Source organism: Lontra canadensis, unplaced genomic scaffold (assembly GCF_010015895.1).
Source record: "Lontra canadensis isolate GAN:19392208 unplaced genomic scaffold, GSC_riverotter_1.0 scaffold111, whole genome shotgun sequence".
NCBI classification, from domain to species: domain Eukaryota; kingdom Metazoa; phylum Chordata; class Mammalia; order Carnivora; family Mustelidae; genus Lontra; species Lontra canadensis.
Genome location: NW_022631105.1, coordinates 6346311 through 6366512, shown reverse-complemented (window position 1 = coordinate 6366512; position 20202 = coordinate 6346311). Strand labels below are relative to the sequence as shown.

Here is a 20202-nt window from a genome sequence, read left to right as displayed (position 1 = left end):
CTACTCCCTTGTAAGATGGGGACCGGGGAGGGGTGCGGCTGATGAGGACGGGCTGCATGTGTTGGGTGCCTTCATTGATGAGTTTTATGAATGAGAACAGATTAACTAAGGACTTACTGAACCCTCAAAGCCATCTATGTCATGTCCCTCTTGGGAAGTCTCTGTGCGCCTCTAGGGGCATTGGTACTCCAGCTGGAGACCGCTGCCCTTCAGGACCCGCCCCTCCTTCGAGAGCTCACTCGGCCAAACCTCTTACGATGCTCTCAGCTGCACAGAACTGTGCCCCTCTCCATGGTGTTCACCTTTCCTTCCCCTTGCAAGGTGCTGCATTTACTCATCTGCATGCGTCTCCTCCATTTGTTAGACAGCAGGGAAGCCAGTGGTCTCCCACCAAAAAGGTTTCCCCACCCCACACAACTTTTGAAAGAGCACTGACACCCCGACTGCATTTCTAAGCAGCGACTTGTTCTCTCATTAAAAAAAAATTAAAGACACGTATATTGCAGGACTACAGTTTATGATCAAAGGTAGAACTTCAAGCCACTGGGGAAAAGTTTTCAATAAATGGGGTGGGAATGAATGGATGGAGGGGTGACAACTCGCGTCACATCAAAGTAAATTACTGATGAAACAAAAATTTAGACGCAAATAATAAACTCATCCTAGTGTCAGGAAAAAAAACAGTTTCTCTCCTTCTCTTTCTTTACAACTGTGAACTGAGGAACGGGCTATTCCCAGCCCCCTGGGACTCCAGATCCTCCTTCTGGAAGCTGTCTGGTTGGTCACAGCAACGTCACATGTGCCCAACACATACCAACTCTCATTTTCAGGTGTACATTTTTGGGGAAGAATTTCTGTAGCTTTGCCTTGACGTTGTTTGGTGATGAGGAACTGATCTAATTTGTGCTTGGTTTGTGATCTCTGCAACTACATTTACTCCTGAGAACTCTTGCAAGATGGGAAATAAAGAAAAAAATCAACCCTATAAATTGTTTCCAAATGTATCATGTGTTTGTGAGCATTACATTTAATAGTTAATGAAGCTGATATAATGTTATATTTCCAGACACTTAGTGAAAATACTTGACTATTTGCCTTTTGGAATTTTATTTTTGTTTTCTGGAGCAAGAAATATTTTATTTCAGATTTCAAATATTTTTAGACTTTTTAAAAAGCTCTTAGGCCCAAGACCTGTAATCACGTTTACTGAATAAAAAGGGCTAAGTTAAGTATTTCTATTCTTAATATGAAACCCAGACCCCATAAAGTTAGTTATGGGTAAATTTGAATACATAGAAACTTAAAACTGATAAAATCTGAACATACAAAAATTCAAAATATAAATTACACACACACACACACACACACACACACACACACACACAAATACTAAATACAAAGGTAAACCATATATTCAAAAACACAGGGGCACCTGAGTGGCTCAGTAGGTTAAGCGTCTGCCTTTTGCTCAGATCGTGATCCCAGGGTCCTGGGATGGAGTCCGGCATCAGAGCAGGGAGCCCGCTTCTCCCTCTCCTTCCTGTTCATGCAGTCTCTTTCTCAAATAAACTAATAAATGACTACATCTGCATACATAGGATAACTTAACTTAAAAAAAAATTTTAAAGACATTTTATTTCTGCAAGAGCGTGAGCAAGTGCACACACACTCGTGTCCCAGGACCTGAGTTATGAAGCCAGACGCTTAACCAACTGAACCATGCAGGTGCCCAATATCCTTAACTTTTAAAAAGCTTTTACAGATAGATGATAAAATGATGAATAATCCAAAAGGACAGTGATCAGAAGATAATTCATAAGATAAGACATCCTTCTTATCAATAAAGGTATGAAAATAGGCGCAACATCATTACAGAAGTTGAGTGAAAGCATCAAAATACTGTCTTTTCTACCCATCACCGTGGCAAATAATAACAAGATAAAAAAAAAACCCACTATCGGCATGGGTGCGGGGAGAGAGGCAGTCTCACGTCTGTGTACAAACTGGAGGTGTAGTAATTGGCACAATTGCTTTGAGGGACATTTAAAAAAAAATTTTTTTTTTTAAAGATTTTATTTATTTATTTGTCAGAGAGAGAGAGAGTGCACAAGTAGGCGAAGTGGCAGGGAGAGGCAGAGAGAGAAGCAGGCTCCCGGCTGAGCAAGGAGCCCGATGTGGGACTCGATCCCAGGACACTGGGATCATGACCTGAGCCGAAGGCAGAGGCTTAACCCACTGAGCCACCCAGGTGCCCATGTTTTGAGGGACATTTTTTTTTTTAAAGATTTTATTTATTTATTTGTCAGGGACAGAGGGAGAGAGAGCAAGCGAGCACAGGCAGACAGAGAGGCAGGCAGAGGCAGAGGGAGAAGCAAGTTCCCTGCCGAGCAAGGAGCCCGATGTGGGACTCGATCCCAGGACACTGGGATCATGACCTGAGCCGAAGGCAGCCGCTTAACCAACTGAGCCACCCAGGTATCCCTTCAGGGACATTTTTAAAATAGGTATCAAATTTTTAAATGGGTCTATCCTTGGACCCAGAAAGTCTATTTGTTTTTTTTTAAGATCTGATTTATTATTTGAGAGACGGAGAGAGCAGGGGGAGGGACAGACAGAGAGTCTCAAGCAAACTCCGCAGTGAGCAGGGAGCCTGACTAGGGGCTCGAGTCCCAGGACTCTGGGATCATGACCTGAGCCAAAAGCAGATGCTTAACCAACAAGCCATGCAGGTGTCCCTACATACCTTTTTAAAAAACATTAAAAAAATCGGGGCACCGGGCTGGCTCAGTCCAAAGAGCATGTGACTCTTGATCTCCGGGTCCTGAGTTCGAGCCCCAGGTTGGGTGCAGAGATTACTTAAATAAATAAACTTTAAAAAATAAAGAATAAAAAAAAATGCATTAAGAAAGACTTTAAGAATATGCCAAAAACTTTAAAAATCTAACAAAGTACAGCCATAAAGATGCTGGAAAGCCAATGTCGACCATCATTTCTCTGTTTTGAGCTGGTGAAGAAGGTTAATGTGGCAACACGGTTTTTACTTTCCAGTAAGTCTCTGAAGTTTCATCAGCATAATTTGTAAGGAATAAATGCAGAGAGAGGGAAAGTGCCGCATTATTCTCTTCACTGTGTTCCTTCCAATTATGTGCTTGAGACTTTTGCTCTGTCCCTCCCCCTGCTCGTGATCTCTCTCTCTCTCTCTCTGAAATAAATAAATAAAATCTTAAAAAAGTTACACATGCACACAGGCTGAGGGTTAGTTTCTCAAAACTTGTTTTGATTTTTATTTTTAAAAAATTTTTAAATAAACATTTATTTTGAAATATTTTTAGATTTACAGAAGAACTGTGACATTAGTACAGAGGAACTGCTTTTGTCACATCACTTTAAGCCTGCTGTGGTCTCCTTGGATTTATTTTATCATTTTCAGGTTCAGGTCACAAAGCTAATCCTCCTCTAGGGATAAATCTGAAAACGAACCTTGACACAGAAACTTTACTCTGTTGTTAACATCCACGATACTGTTTTTACATGAAGTTTTTAAAAATTCTTTAAAATTTTATTTATTTGAGAGAGAGAGAGAGAGAGAGATAGAGCTCACAGAAGGAGAAGCAGGCTCCCCACGGAGCAGGGAGCCCAATACGGGGCTCGATCCCAGGACCTGTGATCATGACCTGAGCTGAAGGCAGACGCTTAACCGACTGAGCCATCCAGACGCCCCACGTGAAGTTTTTTTAGCGTTACCAAAGCTTTAACATTTTTCAACACTTGTTTTTAAAAAGTTCTCCTCCACACCCAGCTGCACTTCCCCAGAGCAACACTTCCAATTCCTCCGGCTGACTCTTCTGTTATCCCCTTCCTAACTCTAAGGAACACTCCTCTTGCTACTCCTTGAATTATCTTTCTTTCCTTTTTCAAAGATTTTATTTGTCAAAGTACACGCGAGAGCAGACATGTGTGTGTGCACAGGTGGAGGGGCAGAGGGAGAAGCAGGCTCCCTGCTGAGCAGGGAGCCTGAAGTGGGGCTCGATCCCAGGACCTAGAATCATGACCTGAGCCCAAGGCAGATGCTTAACCCACGGAGCCACCCAGGGGCCCCGGAAGCATCATACTTTTGTGTCGTGGATGTATTCAAGGAGTCCCTCGAATTTTCAGCGTAAACGTCACCTGTCGGCTTCCGAGAGCTGGACAGGAGGCCCTCTCTCCCCGTCCAGGCGAATCTCTTCCAAATCCCCGAGCCTTCCATTTTAGTCTGCAAGTCCGCTTGGAGGAATTTCGGGCATTTACATTATTAGATCACATAAATGTTACATAACATTGGACCGTGGAGTATACCACAGCTATTTTCTATGTGTCTTTTGCTTTCCCTGGAGCTCACAATTCTTTCCTTGGCTCAGCTTACGAATTTCATTAAGTCAGCTTCAAACTCCCCGACCTCTTCTGCCTCTCCTCAAAGCATTCGGACATAATGGGTATTTCTCAGTTTCATTGACTTGGGAGAACAATTTTCTACAACCTCCTGATGTGCCCCAGTGTGGACTGGTTGCCTCCAGGTGCACAGCTGTCTTCTTGGGATCCCCCTTGGGCAGCGCCCTGGGGATCCCCCCCTCGCCTCACTTCTGCTGGAACTCCCAACACCTCTTTCTTTGTGTACTTCCTCATTTCAGCAACTTGCCTCCCCCAGTTGGAGGAAGGGTGCACGGGAGACCTTGAAAATGTCTTGATTTCATCTCTCACACTTAATTCGAATCATCTGGCCGATATAAAACTCTAGAATGGTTGGAAAATATTTTCCAATTTTGAAATTTTAGAGAATTTTAAAGGTATTACTCTACTGTCTTCTTCCAATATCATTAAAAAGTCCAAAGCCATTTTAATTCTTGTTCCTTTGTATGAGCTTTTTTTTTTTTTTTTCCCTCTCTGAAGACTTGTAGGATCGTTTTGACCTCAGCTGCCCAGAAATTTCTTGCTGATGTATCGAAGGCATGGGTCTGTTTTCATCCACTGTTCTGGGTATTTGCTGGGCTCTTTCAATCTAGAAAACCGTGTCTTTCAGTGCTGAGAATTTTCCTTGAATTACTGCATTGCTAATTCCTTCTTCCCTATTTTTGCTATTTTTTCCCCTTTTCTTTCCTGTTCTTTTCTTTTCTCTTCTCCCTTCTTCCTTTTGTGGTTGTTGATATTCCTATTATCTGGATGTTGGACTTCCATCCTTTACTTTTTAAAATTCTGTCACTACTTTCTTTTTTGTCTTGTGCTCTATTTTCCGGGACATGTGCTCAACTTTATCTTCTAACACTGCTAGTTGGAGTTTTTAATCTGTAGTACTTTTAAATTCCCAGAGTTCCTTTCTATTCTTTTTTTTTAATAAGCATCATACTTAAAAAATATTTTCTTTATTTAACAGAGAGAGAGGGCAAAGCAGGCAATCAGGGGGCAGAAGGAGAAGCAGGCTCCCCACTGAGCAGGGAGCCCGATGCAGGGTTCAATCCCAGGACCCTGGGATCATGACCTGAGCCAAAAGCAGATGCTTAACCCACTGAGTCACCCAGGTGCCCCAATAAGCATTATACTGTTGTGTCATGGATGTATTCACTTTTTTTACTCCTTATGGAATGTGAAATACATATGTTATATATATTACGTAAATATAAACAAATATATACATATGTGTTTAAACCCAGTTTTAAAAATCTCTCTGCATAGTCTCTGTTTCCTTGAAATTTATTTTTTCTGCTTTCTTTTCCTTTGGTCTTTCTATATTAGAGGCTTTCCCCAAATGTCTGCAGTATGGTTATCTATTTACATTTAAAAGTAGAACACTCAAAAGAGATTGAAAAGTTTGGTGCCTTTACGTAGGGCTTACTGGTGATGGGCTTCCCACCGGGATGGCTTGGTTGAGTCATTTCCTGGGAGGATACCATGGGCTGGTCCCCGAAGTCTCCAGGCAAAACGCATCCAGTATGCTGCCTGGGGGTTTCATCCCCGATGTCTGCTACAGCTTGGGAGCCAGGTTGGGAGGAAGGCTGGAGATCTCAGTACCTGCATGTCACGCTTCACTGCCTACCTTGCAGCCAGTGTGGTGCCCTGTCCTCCCTGGGCCCAGTGTTGCCTTCAGACATGGTCTTGTTCACCTTCTCCAGAGAAGTAGGCCCAGCTGTCCACCAGGGCTGGGAGAGGTAGATGCTGGCTGAGGGACCGAGGGAGGCCGTAGAGGGGAGGTGAAAGACGTCTGACCCATCTTCTGTTTTTAAGCCCACCTTTGCCCCGTTTCCAGAGGTACCTACGGTCTCTGGTACTGCTCCTTCCCGAGTCTGGAGTAGGGAATGGGGGCGCGGTGCACACGGAGTTTCTCTTCTGCATTCCCCAACCCGAATTTTGGATGTAGCTTTCTAAACCAGTGATCACCCAGCCATCTGCTCGCGGGGCTTCCAGAATGTGCTTGCTGTTGTCTCCCTGCTCACTCCTTCTAAAAGCCCTTCGCTCTTGCTTTAGAAGGGATTCTGGGAGGTAGGAGTAAACACATGTTCAACCTGCCATCTTTAACTCGAAGTCTTTCTTCATGTGTGGTTTTTTTTTTTTTAATTATTTTTACTGAATAAGTAATACATACTTACTCGAGAACATTCTACAAAGTGTAAAGAAATACGATTTTGTTACATTTCCATTCAATTTTTTCCCTATCTTTTGTTTACATCACGGACTTCAAGTTACATTTCCATTTCTACATCAGTCACTTCCCCTATTGACGGGATCCGGCCATCAGCGTCCCGTGAGCAAAGCCCACCCCTGAAGCAAACAAGGTCCACCCCCAGCTAAGGCCCCATATGTGCACTCCCCGCTCACGGCTAACCCTGAAACAGCGAGGACGGGTGCTGGCTCCCTCACCTCCCCGGCACCCCCCCCCAGCCCGCTCCGACGGGCTTCCGCCCCATCACACCACCAGGTCACTGTCGCTGCCCACCTGCACGTCCAGCGGACATGTCAGTCTTGCCTTACTAAGCCACACTGCGGAATTCAGCACGGCTGACCACATGCCCTCCTTCTGGAAACCCTCTTCTCTTGAAAGACCCCACGATGCACTACCCTAACTTCGCGTGCTCTACCGCCTGAGCCAGCCAGGGCCCCAACTATCCTCCTGTCTTGCTACCTTTCTGACCAGTCCTTCCATTTCCTCTGCCTCCTCCTTCCTTCTCCAACTCCTTCAACAGTGCTCAGCATTGGCTGTGTGTGAGAATCATCCTGGAACTGTTTTAAAGAACATTAACGCCTGGGCCCCTACCCAGAACAGTATATTCCAAATCTGCTCTAAAAGTCAGGGCTCCTAAGGGGATGGCCTGTGCTTTCTCCTGTCTCCCCCTCCAGACCGGGTCTATGCTACCAAGGCCCAGATGTCTGTTTCTAGCTTAGATCTCGGCTTTTAACGCTTCCAGACTTTCTTGCCTCCAATTGAATTCTCCTCAGGGCAACTGGAACTCCTACTTGCCCTTTAGGTTCCCACTAGAAAGTCGTCCATGCTGTGTGTCTCACAGGCCCGGATGCTTCCCTTCATAGCACCACTGCCCTCCTTAGTGGAATGTGTGGTTGGGGGCGATGGGGTTAGTTATTACTATCCGTCTCCTGACATAGTGCCTGGTCCAGGAAAAACCCCTGAAGGGGCGCCTGGGTGGCTCCATTGTTAAGCATCTGCCTTCAGCTTAGGTCATGATCTTGGGGTCCTGGGATGGAGCCCCTGAGTCAGGCTCCCAGCTCAGTGGGGAGTCTGCTTCTTTCTCTGCCACTCCCCCTGCTTGTGCTTGCTAATAAATGAAATCTTAAAAGCAAAAACAAGAACTAAAGAATAAACATACAAATGAAACATGTGGTATAAAAACTTCATTGATGATTTCAGTGGCTATAGGAGAGTCTGCATAATGTAATATAGTATCTGTCCATCTTAATCCACAGTTTGGATTTTTTTTTTTAAGATTTTATTTATTTATTTGATAGAGAGAGACACAGCAAGAAAAGGAACACAAGCAGGGGGAGTGGGAGGAGAATTGGGCTTCCCGCTGAGCAGGGAGCCCGAGGAGGGGCTCAATCCCAGGACCCTGGGATCATGACCTGAGCCAAAGGCAGCCGCTTAACAACTGAGCCACCCAGGCACCCCCACGGTTTGGATTATTTTCCATGCTAGACTCTCAGAAAGCAAAGGAAATTCTTAGGTCAAGTATATGAACATTTTAAATATTTAAAACATATTTTAAGACTAAAAAAATATCAAATTGCTTTTCACAAAGACTGAGACCTTGGATTTCAGCCATACCTTCTGGTTTGATTTTACTCTCCGCTAATTTGTTAGGTAAAAATGGGACCTAGCTTCCCCAGACCTTCGTTACCCCCCTTTGAGGGCCATGAATGGGAGCCCCCGTTTGAGTGTTTTGAGAGCAGGGTCGATATCAGAAGCATTTTTGCCCTCAGGGATGCAAACCATAAAAAAATAGTTTATTGAATACATTCACTTAGCCAGTTCATAAAATTGTCATGTTCAGTGTACTTGGAACTCTGGAAAAATCTCAGATTTCTAGGCTTTTCCCCACCAGTATCGCACCAGAGCCAGTTCTGCAGCCCCCCTTCTAAGGGGTGAGATGTGGGAGCTCTGGTAACAGGCTCTGCTAAGGGCAGGGTCACAGAACAATCCTGCTCTCCAGCAGCCAGGGCCCCGGTCACACACGGAGGTGAGATGGGGTTGTGTGGTGGGGGTTCCCACGTCCACCCCTGTGCTCCCTCCCGTCTGGGCTCCAAGTGTCTGGGGATGGTCCGTGGAACAAATGGCACATTCCAGCCACACAAGGCAGCCTCTGTGATGCTCGGGCCACGGACGCACGTGTACCACAACAAACCCAGCCTGGGGCCCAGCAGGCTGAGGTTTTTGCTTTCGATTGTGGCCCTGCTCTGTGGGAGGCCCGTCTGTGAGGAGGGTGTGAACAAGCAGACAGAGGGAGGGGACGGAGGCTGTCGTCCCAGCGCGTGTGAGATAATGCGCGAGTAGCAGCACCTAGACCACAGAATCCCACTGGGACATCAGATTTTAGGGTATCTACCCTGATCCACTTGCCCAGATTCTTATTCTCCGCCTCCCAGGCCTGGTTCTTACTTCTTCTGCTTTGAATTTCTCTCGTCTTCCCACGTGATCCTTGTTTTTGGCTGCGGCCACTCAAACTTGTGGACACAGACTTATTTTCTTCCAAACAAAAGGACCTTCTGCCACACGCCATGCTTTGTTCCCAAGTCCCCAGTCTCACCTGCTTTTATTTTTTATTTTTTTAAAGATTATTTATTTATTTATTTGACAGAGAGATCACAAGTAGGCAGAGAGAGAGGAAGGGAAGCATGTTCCCCACCGAGCAGAGAGCCCGATGTGGGGCTCGATCCCAGGACCCTGAGATCATGACCTGAGCCAAAGGCAGAGGCTTTAACCCACTGAGCCACCCAGGCGCCCCTCACCTGCTTTTAAATCATGATTTTTGTCTGCCAGAATGAACCGAGACCAGCCTCTACTCTCAACTTAAATCTCTCCCAAATCTCCAGGAAGGGGGCGGGTACCGGGTTGCTCTGAGGGATGCCGGCACTTATTTTTCTAGAGGCTTCTGTCTCTTCTGTCACTTGCAGCTCTCAGTCACCGGAGCTGACTTTACCCTAGATGTTGCTGGACCTCCTGCGAGGATCCAGCTGACAGGTCCCAGAACCAGCGACATAATTTCATAACTAGACCTGGCCTCTGGCACTGGTGAGTTCTCCGGCTGGACTATCCTTTTTCCAAAGATAGGATCACCCGTGATGTCTGGCTGTGAAGGACAAGGATCGGCTTCCACTGCAGACCTTCAAGGTAGATGATTCAAGTCCAAAGGCAATTCCAAAGCAGGAGCTCCACAAACAGACCACGCTCCGCAAGAGCTCCAGCAGGGCAGGCACGTGGGCCATGGACATGGGGGCTGGCGAGGGACAACGCCTATGCAGAATGACCGCGCCTGGGGTTTACTGGGCTGCCAGTACAGCCCAGTCACCCCATCAGGCCCCAGAGACTAGGACCCGTCCTATTTTACAGATGGGGAAAATAAGCTTCCCCAAAAGGCTGAGTTAACTTAATCAGACCATCGGTGAGCACAGAAGCCAGGATTCAAAAACGCAGGTATCTGACACCGGGGTCCGCACTTGAGACACAGGCCTTTCCGCGGCCTCTGTCACACCACCCCCTCCACACACCGTTCTGCACATCGCACAACGTCTCCCGTCCAGTCTGTCTGTCCCTATCCCTCCACTGACCAGCTGCAGGACCGGGGTGAGCATTCCTTCTCTGGAATGCTCCACAAGGCACCATCTCTAGGACCCTGACAAGTGACCACTTTTCTTTCAGTTCTGGTTTTGTTTCCCGCCAAGATGGGGGTGACACCTGGTCATGTCAGAAACTCCCCAAGATGATAAACCCAATGGTGTTCTAATTGCTCAGCCACTTGGGCCACTGGTGGGAGGCAGGGGGGTCAAGGAGGCATCAGGCAGGTCTCGCACCTACAGGCCTCCTTCCTGCACACATTTGCTAACACAGCCCTCAGGGGTCTGCTGTGGGTGGCGACACCCCACGCCGGGCCTCCTGAGGGCTGGAAGACCTGGAAGGCAGAGCTCTGGGCCACCCAGGAGCCACTCACCAGCACTGGGATCTGCGGGCGTCTCGCCTTCCTCGGAGTCCTCCTGCTCCTGCACGGTCGGCCTCTCTCCACGCTCCATCTGCGACATGAGGTCTGGTTTGGAAATTGCATAGTCTGGGCAGAAGGAAGGAAAGAAGACATGCTATGTGGTGAGGTCACGCTGGCTGTTGTAAAGGTGTCACCTGTGTGAGTGGGACATGAGGAGGAGCCACGCGACCAGTGGCAATGCTGGAAAAGAGATGCGCCCGGTTCCCAGCCCTTCTTCTGAAGGCCCCCGCGGTGTGTAGGCCCGTGCGTGCATGTGTGAGGGGCCTGCACGCGTGCAGGGCGGGGGGCAGCAGCCATGTGCACACCAGCAGGAAGTGGGCCTGTCGCAGGTGGCTGTGGCTGCTCACGGGTTGCCAACCCCGGCTGGGGCTTCTCATGACAAAGGCACACAAGAGAGTTGAAATTTTATAGGGTAAAAAACGAGTCCTGACAAAAATCCAGAAGCTAAAAAACTAAGCGCGGATAGTGTCCCTCATGTTTAAAAAAGTTTAAAGCTCTCTGGAAATGAAGTCACCAGATGAAGACACGCGGAGGAGATGTGCATGCACGTGTGCGCCCACACGGGGCTTCTTTGTAAATGGTTAACATCCGTTACTCTATCTAAAGAGCCACCACGATTCGTACAAGATAAAAAAGCAACTGTAAAGAGGTAATTCATAGAAGAAGTGCAAATGGCCAGTAAAGACAGGAAAAGATGCACTAGCTCACTACTCATCAAAAAAAACACAAACAAACAAACAAACAAACAAAAACCCCATAATGAAAGTAATGAGGTGTCATTCTTCACCCATCAGAAAGGACAACTGTTTAAAACAAGGCCATCGGTTCGAGCCCCGGCGTGCAGAGACTGCACTGCCACGCTCAGGGGCATGAAGGTCACAGCCTTCGGGAGGAAGTGGCCGCAATACTGTGAGCGGGCCTCCTCTTTGCCCAGCAGACGCCCTCCTGGGAAGCCGTCCTCCTGCGGTCCCCAGGCAGGTGCACACGGACACACAGGGACGCGGAGTCCGGACGCGGCAGCAGGCAGGAGATGCAATCAGCCTGCTCCCTGTCCACAGCGAGACAGACGCCCAGCGGCTCCCTGGAAGGCCACACATCCTTCTGAACGGGCCCACCTGTGCGGCTGTGGAAAGCGGCCTAGGGCCCATCCTTCGATAGAGTAAGTCACCCGTCCCCATCCGTGCAGGCCACAGGTGGCCTGTGCACAAGCTTGTGTTTGCACGTGCATGACTGAGGATGGGAAACGACGCAGGCCTAAGGGATTGTGCTGGTTACCTCTGGGGGGGCACGGGGGTTGCTCTTTATTCTATAAATCTAAATTGTTAAATTTCCAACAATTTCAATAAACTGAAATTTCAGTTATGCATATACTTTAAAAAGAAAAGAAAAAACGAGTCAAATAGAAGAAAGTTCTCTTAATGGGGAGGTATGTGGATATTCAATGAACAATTCTAGCAAGAATCCAAGTTTCTAAGCATAGACTTGCATATGTAAATGTTTTCCTAACTTTTTTTGTGTGCCCAAAGAGTTCCCCACACCAGACAGAATGATATGTATAAAAATGAAGTATATTTTCCCAGGATTTCCTCCTGAAATACTCTTATTAATGGAAACAACAAGAATGCACAGACTTCTGGGGAAGAGAGTCCTTGATGAGACCGTGACTTGCTGGTGGAACCCAGCATGAGCATTGACCCCCCGGGTCACAGCCTCTTCTCTGCGCAGAAGAGATAAGAACCCGGGGGACGTAGGCTCTCCATCAGTGACAGTGTTCAGTCACCTGAATGGGCGAAGGGGAGTGAGGGCTCATACCTGTCCCAGCGCCCTCTTGGGAGAAGCGGGGATTAAGTAACTTGATTCTCATAAAGCCCTTCACACTCTGCTTTGTAACAATTTCTTGGACAGACTCATTAAACATATACGTACAGAGCCAGGAGGAAATAATGTAGAGGTGGGACCCTGACGTCTGTCTCCTTCCCACCTGTCCCCGTGGCTTCTCAGTGGAGTGGTGCTCTGTCTACACGCTGTCCTCATCATCTCTGCTACCCTGGTGCCTGGGGGCGTTTGTTCTAACTGGTTGTGAACCAGTTGTTAGAAAAACTGAAATTTAGTTTTTCTTGTTTCTGATTATTGGTAGGACTGACACTCAGAACTCCCCACGTCTCCAAACGAACCTCAGGCTTCTGTCAAGGAAGCCCCCCAGCGTGGGTGAACTTTTTTCTTACCCATAGACACCAGAGACTCGTAGTTGCCCCGCATCACATTCTTGTAGAGCTCCTTCTGCCACTCAGACAGGTTCCCCCACTCCTGCTCGGAGAAGTGGACGGCGACATCGTCGAAGGTGACAGGAACCTGGAACCACACAAACTCAGCTTGGACCACCTGGATGGCAGTCACGGGCCCTCAGCCGCCAAATCCCAAGGCAACAAATGGCTCTCAGCCCCAGGCCCTGGCTCGACCCCCTTCTCCCAGGACTGCAGTGGGAAAGGCCCAACGGCCCAGCGGTGGGTCTTCACCGCAGACCTCTCTAGAAATCTGGCCTGACTTCAGCCACTGTCCTGGCCCCACAGAGTAAGGGTCTCGTTTTGTCTGGTCTGTTTTTCTGTCTAATGGGATAATCCTTGTGGCCACAAAGCACGGTCTGCAGACCAGCAGCAATGATACCGGGGAATTTGCTAGAAATGCAGACCCCCAGGCCCCAATCTAGACCCACTAAATCAGATTCTGCATTTAGTAAGATCGCCACACTAACATTTGAGAAGGGCTGGCATAGAGAATACAGTCCAAGTCCCGTCCCTACATAAGGCTGTGTACAGGGACAACACACAAAGAACAGAAAGAAAACCAGCCCACATTCAAGTTCAAGATTTTCTGGGAAAATAATATTAAAACCTAACTATTCTCTAGTTTTTTAGGATACTTCTCGAAATCACATTTTTACTGGCATTAACATAATTTCTAAGTCAACTGTTAAAAACGTGGAGCAGGACAGAGCCCTGGAACCTTCCACCGAGGTCTCCGTCCACCTCGGACAGTGAACTCCCAACGTTCACACCAAGTCCCACCCACTGTGAACTGAACGCCCTTCAGAACTGACCATCCCTGATCACTAGGAGGTCCTCTGACCTGTTCACCCAGGGCTTAACCAACAGGACAAACGTGATGTTGGCGTGTCTTGTGCTTGGTGAAGTCATGCTGGCAACTAGGTATCATTGTATGTCTCCTTAACCACCTCTTCTTCCTTCTTTTATATGAAATTCCTAAAACACATGCAATTCGGATCCCTCCTTGGGAGGCCCCAGTTGGGATGGCTTTACCTTGGGGACCTCTCCATTGCTGCCCGGGGGCAGGCGCAGGATCCAGAAATTTCGGTTTTTCAGCAGGTTCTCCATGTTCTCCAGCCGCCTCTGCAGCAGCCCGTACTCCTGCAGCAGGGTCCCCAGCACAACCCACTTGCTCTCCAGGTGGTTTGCAAACTCCACGGCCGTCTTCTCGCAGTCCGCCAGCTTCTTCTCGGCGGTCCCCGTCCGCCCCTCCAGGGTCAGGAGCCGCATGGCCTGGGCCTCCAGTTTCCTCTCCACCGCTTGGACGGCAGCCCACACGGCCAAGCGGGTGATCTCCGCCGTAGGGAGTGGTGTGTCCTTCTGGGCTGCAGAAGAGATCTGGAAGGGAGTGTCTTTTTGGGAAACAGGGCTCTGAAGCAGGGGGTCCATGTCAGTCTCCGGAACTGTGGGGGAAAGGGTCAGGGGGTCTTTCTCGGGAACTTCAGGCGAGTGGAGTGGGGCTTCTTGGTGGGGGGTGGAGTGGGAGAGAAGTGATATTTCTTGCTCAGCAGCAGCTGGGGGTGGATACTGGGTCTCTTCTTGGGAAGTTAGGGGACCCTGGAGATGAGTCTCTTGCTCAGAAACGGCCGGATACAGGAGTGAGGGTCCCTTCTGGAGAACATGCGGCATTCGGCCAGAGGTCTCTAGCTTGGGAGTCTGGGGCAGGGAGCCTTGTCGGGGAATGGGGGGAGACGAAGAAGGAATCTCTTTGGGGGGAAGAACACGGGACTGGAACAGAGTTTCTCGGGGGATTCCGGCAGGGGCCTGACGCGGGGTTTCTTCTTGCAGAACACTGGGGAATGACAGAGGTGACGAGCGTTGGGTCTCCATGTCCAGCTGCTGGACCTGTGTTCAAGGAGAGAAAGGACAGGATTGAAGGCCACAGAATCCAGATGGCAAAGTAAATGCCAAAGATCGGCACCCACTGAAAAGGGTCGTGGGTTTCCTGGTAATAAGATACATTGCGCAGACACGAGTCTCTTCTTGAGAGCCTAGAGCTGATTTAGGTATCAATTATAAAACTATTATTAACAACAAAGAAAAGGTGGCCACCTTCTGTGTTGGTAGAGCTGTCTCTTTCTTCACAACACACATCTCACGGGGACCACCCAAGACTAGAAGTGGACGAGAGGAAAAGATATATGCCTCTGTTCTTGGTCCTGTTCACGCCGACTGCTGCCAGCTCACTCAGCCTCTCTGTTCTCGGTGTCCTTGCCCGTAACACAAAGACAGTATCTGACACACCTGCCACCTCACTGAGTTTGAGCACGGAGCATCAAAGAAAATAAGACTTTGTAAACCAAAAGAGCAGAACTGTCAGTGCCGGGCACCGTTATGACCCCCAGACTCCCAGCAAGGTGGAAGGAGACCCCAGTGGGGCCAGGGCTATTAAAGGACTTCCCTCGATGATGAACTTGACATCTGGCCCCACTGCTCCTGCTTGTATTAGCAGGCAGTCCCTGTGCCCTCTGTCTTAAGGGAAAACTTAAGGGAAACTTAAGTTTCCCTTACTCTGATAAAAGCTGAATTGTGGACTTATCAATACAATTTCTCCAAGCATGTCTATGGAGAGAGGCTGAATGGGCTTCTGGGTATCCCAGGCTGACAGAGAGAGGAGAGACCCTGCCCGAGCCAGGCCAGGGGACAGCAGTTTAGCCCCTTGTACGCGGGAGCCAAAGTGCCCGGGGCCGATGGTCCCCACTGCAGGAGGTGTGCTCTGGTGGTCTGAGCTCCTCCCTGTGGTCTGTGAGGTGGGGAACGAGGAACAGAGGCCTGGAGAGGCTGGAAATGGAGCGCAAGTCAGCCATTCTGTGACTCCCGTCAAAACTGGTGGGGGGACTAGAACTGAAATAAAGACTGACTCCTTTGGGGGTTTTCATTATTCACTCTCTCCCTGTTCCCCACCTCAGCCACCTTCGTGTTGGGAGAATTCTTGTGTCACCAGGGAGGTGAAGCCAAGATCTTCTGAGTGGCCCGCTCTGGGTTTACTAAGCCCATCAACAGCGCTATTGGAACCGAACAGAAGTTCTTCTATAACATGTTTGTCCATTTGCTTGTATCTTCCTTCAACCAATCTGTTGAGGGACCCCCTGCTGTGCCACGTGCAAGTGATCTTTAACGTAACTGGAATCCCCATTCTCTTCGTTTGAAAGGGAGCATATTTAGTCTGACACACAGTATGTGCTCAATGAATGAACAATACAAATGATTGGGTCACGTGAAAAAACAATGTTAGGGGACAGAATGACATTGCTTCGGTCATCTATCAGAGCCGTCTCCACTAATTTGTGTCTCCTACCGCTTTCCTTCCTTTATTTGCTCATTCATTCATTTACGAGGCCTCCACCGAGACAGCACCACACGTTAAGCCAAGAATTGGAAACTGAAGGCCTGTGCAGGCGGAATGTTCTCGAGGTAGTATGATCCAATAGTTCTGCAGCTAACCAGATGTGAGAGCTTATTAGTCAGATAACAGCTAACAGTTAGTCAGCATTTACTGTGCGCCCTGAACTGTGTTAAGCATTTCAAAGGGCTATCTCTCACGTCATCCTCAGGAAGCCCTAGGAAACTGGGACTCTGAGAACTGTTACCCACACTTAGCATAGGGAGGCGTGGAAGTTTGGAGAGGCCCACCCGCTCGCCCAAGGTCACACCAAAGGCTGGCCGCAGACACCGTAGGTTGCCTCTGGGCCTCAGCTGTCAACCCAGGTAGCAGGTCAGGTTAAGTGTTCTGAATCCTTTCTGCCTCTAAAATTCAGAGAAGCCTGGAGAGTAAACATAGACCTGTGGGAGGGTCTATGGTTGGGAAGGCCTTACCCATAAAGACACTTCATGGACCCCTTTGAAAACTAATGAAAGTTGTGGATTCTCTCCCTCAAAAAACTAAGAAAACAGAACAAAACAAAACCACAGGTGGGCACACACACAAAATTCTGCAAACACTTTTGAGGGGTTCACAGACCCCAAAACCTGGAGGTTCATCAAGCTACCTCTCAACTTGTCACAGGTGAGGGCAGACAGGACAGCCCTCTGGGACGGGAGCCTCAGATGCCAGGGGGAAATGACCAGCATATCGGAACACAAAAGGCACATTATGGCCCTGTCCTTCGAGGGGGGATTAGGGTATTTGCCTACAACTAATGGGAAGAAGGAAAAATCCCCGGGGGCCAAGTTAGTCTCCCTGAGTAATACAGGGGTTTAACTACAACAATGAAAAAACTAATCATAATAATAAAAAGCTCCAGTACAGTACCTAAAGCCTAAAGCCAGCAGAGTAAGATACGGTTACCAACTAGTCTAATCAGAGCTCAAAGGAAAATACCATTTCTTTGCTATTACTAGACTGGCTCTCTCCACTTCCAGATTTGGAGGACTGTAGAGGGATGAGGGGGGCCACAGGAACATACCCATCCTCTACCCCCAAATTAAAGCCCCTTGCTATAATGTCCTCCGTGTCAGTAAACCTGTGGCTCAATTTTACCCTAAGCACAAGGAGAGGGATGGAGCTATAAATATAGTATCTAAGATTAATAAGCTTGCATTCTCAAACTGTTGCTGGCAGGGGGAGAATTCTAGACTATAGATCATAGGATTTAACCCATCCTCCCTACCTCGTGCATCCCGAGTGGATGGGGTCCCCAGGACTCATGCATATTAGCAGAAAAAAATACATCACCATTCATACCGATTTATAAAAAAGCCATGCCATTTTCTTGAATGACCCAGTGTAGTTAACTCAGAATTATATACCATTCAAGGGCCCTGGAGACCGAAGCCCAGAGGTAGGCATTTTTAAATCTCCATTTTGCTTTATTTTTCCAGTTGATGATTACTATTTTTATTGAACCGGGAGGCTCTTTAGAAAGCATGTATCCCGACCCCCTCCACACAACAGTAAACTGAGGCTCACAGGCGCTGACTCCCAGCAGCCATCCTGCTCTCCAGCACGGCCACTGCATCTCAAAGAGCAGGTCTGCGGGGAGATTTCAGGGCTGATTTTTAAGAACGGCCCACTAAGCAGGACCATCGGCCACGAAACCCTTAGGAGCTCGCTCCCCAGACCCCATCCGTCTGGACACCCAAAATCTGGCGCGGGGGGGGGGCTCCAGACGCAGAAGCTGGAGGCCCAGGCGCCCGAGCCCGAGGGTCACCTGCTCCCCACGACACAACCGCTCGGCTGGGCGCTGCCCAGCCTCTCACCCCACCGTCACCTCCCCCCCGACGGGCCGCGTCCACCGCGCTCAGGGCCAGGCCCCTAACCCAGGGGAGGCCGCCACCAGAGCCGCCCCCTCCCCGTCCAGGCCCGCAGCCCGAGAAGGCTGGCATTTCTGGGGACGCGGGCACCGGGCCACGGAGGATTCGCTACGTGACCTTGGGGCAGGCCGGGCAGGTCGCCGCCAGGTGTCTGTGCCTCAGTGTCTCCGCTCTGCGAAATGGGGAGAGCCGCGTCAGCGCCGCGCTCCGGCCGCGGGAGGCTCGGCGGGGGCGAGCTCTGCGGAAAACGTGCGGCGGCAACCCCGACGGACGCAGCGCCGGCTCCGCAGGGAGCGAGGCGCGTCGCCCCGGGCGCCCACCTCCGGGCCCGCGAGCGTGCCAGGCCCCGGCGTCCCCGCAGCCTCGCCCGGACGGCGGCCGGATCCTCGGCCCCGCTCCCATCCCGCAGCCCGCCCCCCCCGCCACCCCCGTTAAGGGGAGCGCGAGCCCGCCGGACCCCCCCCAACCCCCCACGTCGCGGCGTTTCTGTCCCTTACCGAGACCCCAGGCCGGGCCGCCGAGCCCGGGACGCGCAGGCCGTCCCCCGGGCCCCGAGTCCGCGCGTCCGTGCGCGCGCGGGCCGCCCTCACCGGAGCCGGGGCCGCCTCGGCCATGGCCGTGCGCTGTCCGGCCCGGCCCGGAGTCGCCGCCGCCGCCGCGCGGCCCCGCGCAGGCCGGTCCCCCGGCCTCTCCGCAGGCGGCGCCCGCCCGGCCCTGCCTTCCCCGCCCGGGCTCGCGCGGCCGTCGGGCCCGGCCTGCTCAGGGCGGGCGGGGACGGAGCGGCCGAGCCGGGCGACGGCGTCGGAGCGGGGCGCGCGGCGGTGCGGGCGGCCGGGCGGGCTGCGCCCCGGCCGCGAGCTGGGCCCCGGCCCTCAGCACCGGCCCCCGGCCCGCGCGCGGCCCCTCTGCGGCCGCGGCTGCGACCCCGGCTCCGGCCCCGGCCCCGGCTGCGAGCTGCGCTGCCGTCCCGGCGCCTCTTCAGCAGGGGAGCTGCACAGCAGCTGCCATGTTGATACAAACTGCATCCTGGGAGGCATGTCCCTCTCAGGCCGTTTAAAGAGAAACACTCCGAGGCTCGTCGGAGGCTGCAGGAACCCAGACAGCTCCATCTACAGCCGGTAGGAGCGAACAGTGTCGAGCGAGCAGCCGGGCGGCGACGGACACGCCCTGAGCCCCGGGCCAGCCCGTCGTGGAGCCCGGGCCGAACCGCGGGGCCTGCCCCCCCACCCCCCCCCCGGGCCCCCCCCCCCACCCCGGCCTCTCACCTGGGGTCCTCGCCTCCCCGGGCAGCCTCGGGCGAGACCCGGAGGCTGGAGAGCCGAGCACAAACCGCCGCGCGCGGCCGAGGCGACGTGCTGGGGTCTGGAGGCGGCTTGATTGGCTCCGACAGCCTTCCTCCCGCCGGATCCCCCTGCTCCTCTCAAACCCAGAACCCGGGTCGTTCCCTTTCAAAACCTGCGCTCACAAAGGGATCTAAGAAACCCGTCACACCAAAGCAAGCCGGGGTTCATGTGACCAGCCCTGTGCAGTCCGGGTTCCAGGGAAGCGGACTGTGGTTCCAAGGGTAACAAGGGGGTTGGGTGCTTTTGTGAAATGCCCGAGTGTTGTTTTCGACAGGAGAGGACACAATTCCGAGAATCATAGAGTGTTAGGGCTGGAAGGGGCGCGACCCGGCATTTGGGAGGAAACTGAGGCCGAGTGGGAAGGGACATGTTTACCCCAAGTTGCTGGTCCAGCCCCTTGCAGGAATGCTCTTTATAACCTTGAGAGACATCCCAAAAGAAAGGGTAGAGCTTGGAGTTGGTGGCTCCCTTTCCTGGACAGGTTCACGTACACCCATATTTATGGAACATCTACCAGGAGGCAAGAACTAGAAATGAAATGGGGGGTGG

At 50.7% G+C, this 20202-nt stretch overlaps 1 protein-coding gene across 2 annotated transcripts in view; it reads right to left on the bottom strand.

Moving 5' to 3' along the window:
* ZNF777 (zinc finger protein 777) overlaps positions 1 to 19689 on the bottom strand; it is a 28921-nt gene extending 9232 nt beyond the window's left edge. The window contains exons 1-4 of one of the 2 annotated variants that reach the window (XM_032840265.1): positions 19576 to 19689; positions 14051 to 14902; positions 12959 to 13085; positions 10686 to 10799 (exon numbers count right to left, since the gene is read on the bottom strand). In XM_032840265.1, the coding sequence (XP_032696156.1) occupies positions 10686 to 10799; positions 12959 to 13085; positions 14051 to 14887 (1078 nt within the window). In that variant the 5' untranslated portion in view covers positions 14888 to 14902; positions 19576 to 19689. Of the gene's footprint in view, positions 1 to 10685; positions 10800 to 12958; positions 13086 to 14050; positions 14903 to 18807; positions 19020 to 19575 lie in introns of those variants that run through there. The other variant, XM_032840264.1, reaches the window with a different exon arrangement.
* Positions 19690 to 20202: the final 513 nt, after the last annotated feature.